This window comes from Microtus ochrogaster, unplaced genomic scaffold, assembly GCF_000317375.1.
Source record: "Microtus ochrogaster isolate Prairie Vole_2 unplaced genomic scaffold, MicOch1.0 UNK98, whole genome shotgun sequence".
NCBI classification, from domain to species: domain Eukaryota; kingdom Metazoa; phylum Chordata; class Mammalia; order Rodentia; family Cricetidae; genus Microtus; species Microtus ochrogaster.
The window spans coordinates 1102188-1108989 of record NW_004949196.1 but is presented as its reverse complement, the minus strand read 5'-3'; the positions used below and the strand labels follow the sequence as shown (position 1 = coordinate 1108989).

Below are 6802 nucleotides of genomic sequence, written 5' to 3'. Positions count from 1 at the left end.
GGAGGCAGAGGCAGGCGGATCTCTGTGAGTTCGAGACCAGCCTGGTCTACAAGAGCTAGTTTCAGGACAGGCTCCAAAACCACAGAGAAACCCTATCTCAAAAGAGCAAAAAAAAAAAAAAAAAAAAAAAAAAAAAAAAAAAGATGAATTACTTAGACATGAAACTGAACAAGGATAATTGGGGTGTGCAGACAAGAGAGGGTAATGGGGGCCCAAAACCATGATTGGGGAAATCGTGTTTGCACAATTGTCCCCTGTCCCCATGTAAAATGCTGGCTGGCCATGGTCACACATTGCAGTAAGCCCAGCCTGGGCAGGCAGAGACAGGAGGCCAAGGAGCCTGGCCAAAATGACAATCTCTTTGTTCACTGGATGACCCTGCCTCAAGTAGTAAGGGAGAGAGCAATAGACACCCAACAGCCTCTCAATTCAACATGCCTAAGAGTCCAAACATCTGTGTGCACACACATGTGTACATACCACATGTACATAGAGTGGGTGATGGGGTGAGTATGGGCAAATTATACTATAAACAGGGATGATGATGTTATGATGGAATTCACTGTCATGTGTGCTGAACAGAGGATTGTTCTAGCTTCATTCCTGTTGCTGGGGTAAGACACAGACCCAGAGCCGCTTAGGAGCAGACAGGACTCCACCGCAGCTTCCAGGGCACAGTCTGTCACTGAAGGAAGTCAAGGCAGGAACACAGGCAGAAGCTTGTGGCAAAAAAAGGTGGAGGAAGCCTGTTTGCTGGCTCTCACACAGACCCACGTCTAGCTTCCTGATACAGCCCGGCACCACCTTCCCAGGGATGAATCGTACCGTCCACAGGGAGCTGTGCCCTTCTACACAATTAACAATGAAGACAATCCCCCCACAGACATGCCCACATGTAAATCTGATCATGACAAGACCTTACCTGAGACTCCCTTCCAAGGTGACTTAACACTGTGTAAAGTTAACAGTTAAAAATGACTAGAGCAAAGCTAAAATGAATAGTGGAAATTTAAAAAACGAGATGATGGAAGGATGAGACCCAACCCCTCAATGTGCAGGACTCATCGCTCCCATTTTGCAGATGTGGAAGACTGAGGCAGGGTGGATGTGCAAAGTTCAGCCCTGATGCCTTCCGCCAAGAGCTCCATGCAGGCACCACAGGATACAGACAACCTTACCTGCCAGCCCTGGTACCACGGTCAGCTGTCTCGACAGGTATGGACCCTGTAGGCGAGTGGGAAGACTGTCCCACACGAATGTGGGAAAGTCTGGATTTTAGGTGAGCAACTTGGAGCCAGGGTCTATTGGGGACAGGTGGGCTGGAGGACGGGAGAAACTCTTGAAGATTGGCCGAGTGGGAGCTATCGTTTCCCGGGATACTGCTGCCGATGGTAATGGAGACTGAACAGACCCCGTACTCTCTGACCCCCGTCTGTCTCCCACCCTAGCCCCATCTTCACCCTGGCCCTTTCCTTTGAGGTTGAGCCCCCTTGCCTCCACCTCCTTACTGTCACATACTCAAGATGGGACCCTGAAACATACAATAAAATTGTGGCAAACAGGAAGTTAAGTGATTTCCCAGAATTCAGACATGCTGGGTCCAGAACCTAGCCCTACAGTTCACATTCTGTGGGACTATGGACAATGTATTTGAATTTTCTGAGACTCAGTTTCCCAGTCTATAGAGTGGGGACCAGCCAGGTAACCTCAACACTCCAGAAGTTCTGCAGTTCAAGGCCACTTTGGGTTACATAGTGAGAGTTTATCTCAAAAATAAAAAGAAAAGATGGCTCAGCGATTAAGAGCATTGCCTGCTCTTCCAAAGGTCCTGAGTTCAATTCTCAGCAACCACATGGTGGCTCACAACCATCTGTAATGAGGTCTGGTGCCCTCTTCTGGCCTTCAGGCATACACACAGACAGAATATTGTATACATAATAAATATATATTTTTAAAAAAAAGAAAAGAAAATCAGTAATTCTAGGGTCCTTAACCCAGGAATCAGAACCACTGGAATCCCCCAGTGAGGGGCTGGGGGCGTGGTCAGGGACGGGGCCCCTACTTCAAGGTGCCTTTTGTTGACTGGAAGGGGAGGGTTCTGGAAACACCCAAATATTCTGCATCCTCAGGAAGCTGAAACCCTCCTACTACAAGATGGCGACTTCCTTGTTCGTGCCTCGGAGTCCCGAGGGAGCCACCCTGTGATCTCCTGCTGCTGGCGAGGCAAGATCCTACATTTTGAGGTGTTCCGAGTGGTGCTGCGGCCTAGGCCTGGTCGCCCGCAAGCCCTCTTTCAGCTAGAAGATGAAAGGTTTCCCAGTATGTCTGCCCTGGTCCACAGTTATGTGACCCGCAGGCGACCGCTGTCCCAGGCTACAGGAGCTGTGGCCTCCCAGCCTGTGAGACGTCAGAGGCCGCTGACTCGCAGCTTCAGTGAGGACGTGCTCACCGACATCCCGGCTGCCCCCTGGCCTCTCAGGTATTCAGCTGAGGCTTCTCCTGACTTACTATTTCGGGCAGGGTCTCATGTATCCCAAGCTGGGCTCAGACTAGCCTGAACTGAAGACCCCCCTGCCTTTACCTCTGCCAGTCTAGTCGCAGAATGAAGAACTAAGAGATGCCATCACCAAAGTGGCCGGCAGGTTGATGGAACTGGTTGGCAGCATTTTCTCCACTAGGGCTGGACTCACAGCCCTTTGCACCTCTGTCTCCTAGGCCTAGGAAGTGGAGTTCCAGCCAGCCTGCAGGGTTAGACCATTCAGGAAGGGGAAAACGTGATGATACAGCAGGTGAGGGGGCCCGGGTCGCAAGAGAGTATTCCTGTGTTTGTACATCAAGCCTGGGTCATAAGTGTATAGTGTGAGTGTGTGTGTGTCTGTGTGGTCTGTGTGTATGCATGTGTACCATTCCTGGGTCATAAGTGTGTATTCATGTGTTTGTGCATCAGGCCTGGGTCATAAGTGTGTACGTGTGTGTGTGTGTGTGTGTGTGTGTGTGTGTGTGTGTGTGTTAGCCTAACTACTTGAGAGGCCAACACTGGAAGATCTCCAGTTCAAGATTACCTGTAATATCCACTGAAATCCTCTCCCAGAAAAAGGTGGGGCCGGCAGGGGAGATGGCTCAGAGGCCACAGGAGTATGAATACCTGAGTTTGGATTCCTGGAACCTATGTTTTAAAAAGTCAAGTGCAGTGATGTGTGTTTGTTATCCAGTGCTGAGGGGTGGAGACAGGAAGATCCCTGGGGCTCACCGGGGTCACCAGCCTGACACAGCCAGGAGTCCCAGGCCAGTGACACAAACCTGATCAAATCAAATCAAGTCGATGATGCCTGAGGGACAACACCTAAGGTCATCCGCTGACATCCATACCGTGTGCATGCATGACCACACACAGAAAACACACTAACACAGAATTCAGAACATGCCACAAGTGTTAAAGGTTTGTTTTCAAGGTGGCAGAGTCTGAGAGGCTGGGAAGGGATCCTCAGTTACTGGACCGAAGCAGGAGAGCCAGAGAGCTGCGCTCACTCCCACCCCACTCTGCCAAGCTCTCTTCTGCAAGCAGAGCCGTATCTTCCCTTGTCCCAGGAGTACCCCCTGCTTTTGGATCTGCCCTGCACCGGACAGGCAGCGAACCCACGTTGCTGAAGGCCCTGCCTCACCTGGGAACTATGGCAGACAGTCTCACGGCCTCTGACGGACAGCTTCACACAAAAGCTCGCTCCGTGCCCCTCCGGACGCCCTCCTTGGCCTCTGGACATCCCCCAACATACTGTGAACTTCTCCCCCGAGTACCCAGTGCTCAGAGAACGACTCCCAGACCGAGCTGTCAGGAGCCAGCGGTCTGGTGGTGGGAAGCAGAGGAAGACGAGGAAGAAGACAGATGCTTTATAAGACCACAAGCTGAGGTCTCATTTTGCATCCCTGGCCACCCCTCCGGCCTGCTGGGTCCCCAGAACAGACCCTTGGACCCTGCAGTTCTGTGCACCCTCCGAAGCTTGCTGGTGGCACACCATCCTGAGAGTACTGCTCTGCACCTGCTGTTGGTGGACTGCCAGGTGCGGCACCTGCTGGGGTCCTCCACCAGCAAGGGGCTTTTCCCGGGGAGGAATGAACAGATGTCTGCTTACAATAGGTAGGGCACTAGCCGCAGAAGAAACGATTCCACCTGAGTCTAGTTTAGTGAGCGCTTATGGGGTTACTTCCAGGAGCACCGGTGACTCAAAGGCTGCATCCCCTAAAAAGCCCAATGCTAGCAAACGCTCCCAAACACTGCATTCCTGGCGCCCCCTGCAGGCAGCTCCAGACATTGTTAGTGCTTATGAATCTTGTGACCCTTGTAATCATCAGACTTCCTGAGACTTCCTCTCTTTCCCTGGCCTTGTTAGTTAACTTCCCTGCTCCATCCAGGAGGGGTTATTTCTGTTAGGAGGAAATGGTTTCACCAGAGGCAGACTCCAAGGGATCATCAGAATGCTTAGTCTGTTCCACGTGTTTTGTGTTCTCTCGTCAAGGCTATAGGCCTGCTGGGGGTGACCAAGAGTCAGAAAAGTGCCATGGGCGTCGCCTCTGGTCTAGAACTACTCACACTTCCTCACGGTCACCGCCTGAGGTTGGAGGTGCTAGAGAGGTGAGGTGTGGGGTCGGGGCTTGTGACTTTCTAACTCAGTTTCTGCTAACGTTCCCCATGGTGGAGGGGGCTGGGCAATCCACTTCCTCCCCCCTCTCCCATCACAAACTCTCCTACTGTCCCCAGACCCTTGCATTCCACCTCCACAGGATTGAGACCCTGGCACTGGCTGGGGCCCTGGCTGTGCTGGGTTGCTCGGGGCCCCTAGAGGAGCGCGCAGTCGCTCTGAAAGGCCTGGTGGATCTAGCGTTGGCGCTGAGGCCCGGAGCGACAGGGGACCTGCTGGGACTGGCTGGGGTCATGGGCGCCCTGCTCATGCCCCAGGTGTGTTGGGAACAGGGTTGGGGAAGAAGCCCGGGTGCAGGTAACGGGAAAGATGGCACTAGCTGGGCTCCTATCTCCGTGTCCAGGTATCCAGGTTAGAGAGCACTTGGCGTCATCTACGAAGGAACCACACGGAGGCCGCGCTGGTCTTTGAACAAGAGCTAAAGCCTCTGATGCGGGCTCTGGATGAAAGTACAGGTGAGAGAGGTCCTGGGCTGTGCCTCGCCTGCCTCAGGCTTCTTCACAGCCCCAGGGTCCTGCTCTGATCCAGCCCCCCACCCCCACCCCACCTAAATTTTCCCTCTCCCTATTTTAGGTTTCCTGCTCTAGGCTGCTAGCTACATCATATGCTCTTCCCCTGCCCCAGCCTCCTTCCCAGCTCCAGGATCCGTCCCTGCCGTATGCCTGACCCAGCCTAGGCTTCTTCCCTGCCCTGGGTCCTGGACTCCACTCTAGCCCTGTGGCTGACCCCATCCTAAGCATTTCTCTTTAAATTCTTCCCCTTCTAACCACCTTCCCTACACTAGGCCCTGGCCTCGCCCCTCCACCCTCCGCCCTCCACCTCTGCCTTTGATCACGCCCCTGTTACCACCTAGGCTCTACCCTGTGCCCCATCCCACCATCCCTGATCCTACCTTTCCCACAGGACCCTGCAACCCAGGAGAGGTGGCCCTGCCACACGTGGCACCATTAGTACGCCTGCTGGAGGGCGAGGAGACCTCTGGGCCGCTGGACGAGTCCTGTGACCGGCTGTTGCGCACTCTGCTCGGGGCGCGACAGGTGGCCCGCGATGCGCCTCTGTTCCGCAGGGCGGCAGCCCAGCGCCTGCAAGGTGAGCGATGGCCCCTTGGAGGCCAACCTAGCCCAAGTTTTCCAAAGTCTCACCCAACTGGGACCGCCACACCCCCGGGGGAGGACCCAACCCCAATCATAAACCACAAATAGTGCTCTCCCCTATAAAAGGGACCACGGAGCCCAGCAGAGCTATGTCCAGTGGTGTCCCACCCCAACCTCTGGCCTGGGAATATCTGGCCCCATTGGGGTTCCCTCCAACATGACTTCTTCCCCAGTCAAGTCACACTTGCCTCCCACCTGGGCCCAGCCAACCTCTAAGACCCTTATCCTGGGTAATTTCTAAGACCTTGGGTGTCCACACCCTGCAAAGGGGCAGGCTCAGTCCAAGGTTTGCTGAGCTGGATGGCCATGCCCTTTAATCCCGCCTCCCGGCATAGCCTCTAAGACAGGGCTCCCTGAATGGTGTACCTAGGCTGGTCACCCTGTCTCGTGTTGTTCTGCACCCTGCCCTTACCCCCGCAGAGATCAAGGGCCCCCTTCCCCTGCTAACCTCTGCCCAGGCACTCCCCACTGGCTCCTATGGGTCAAAGTTCCTAGCATTAAAAGGCAGGTATGGGAGAGGCCTGAGCCACACCCCAAGCGCACGTGACTCTGCCTACAGGATTCAGGCCTAACCCAGAACTCTGGGAGGCGCTGACCACCGGTTTCCTGCGCCGCTTACTCTGGGGGAGCAAGGGAGCCCAGGCCACCAGAGCCAACCGCCTGGAGAAGTTCCATCATGTCCTCAGCATCCTGTCCCAACAACTAGAGCCTGCGGGCTGAGAGACTCCAAGGAGGCCACCCCCAGCTATTCAAGAAGCATCTGAATGGACTTGGCGCAGTGGTCCACACCCGTAACTCCAGCACTTGAAATGGAGATGGAGGATCGGGAGTTCAAGGTGGGCTCAGCTACCTCGTTTGGCCTGGGCAATATGAAAATTATGGTCAAAGTTTAGAAAAATCTCCGTCTTAAAATGGACCCCAAGAGATAGGGGTATAATAACTGCCTCCTTT

At 54.2% G+C, this 6802-nt stretch overlaps 1 protein-coding gene across 1 annotated transcript; it reads left to right on the top strand.

Annotated features, from left to right (window-relative positions):
* Window positions 1–1146: 1146 nt before the first annotated feature.
* Window positions 1147–6571, top strand: Sh2d3a (SH2 domain containing 3A). The gene is made up of 9 exons (XM_005371146.1): window positions 1147–1215; window positions 2130–2479; window positions 2716–2789; window positions 3568–4058; window positions 4515–4630; window positions 4780–4954; window positions 5041–5152; window positions 5601–5786; window positions 6411–6571. The coding sequence occupies exons 1-9, from the start codon at window positions 1147–1149 to the stop codon at window positions 6569–6571; spliced, it is 1734 nt and encodes a 577-aa protein (XP_005371203.1).
* Window positions 6572–6802: the final 231 nt, after the last annotated feature.

Bases quoted from the DNA above. Each gene is read 5' to 3' on its own strand.
- Sh2d3a (XM_005371146.1), top strand. From the start codon at position 1,147: ATGCAGGCACCACAGGATACAGACAACCTTACCTGCCAGCCCTGGTAC. The intron at 4,059-4,514 runs GTGCGGCACCTG...TCTCTCGTCAAG, and splicing joins TGCTGTTGGTGGACTGCCAG to GCTATAGGCCTGCTGGGGGT. The intron at 4,631-4,779 runs GTGAGGTGTGGG...CCACCTCCACAG, and splicing joins AGGTTGGAGGTGCTAGAGAG to GATTGAGACCCTGGCACTGG.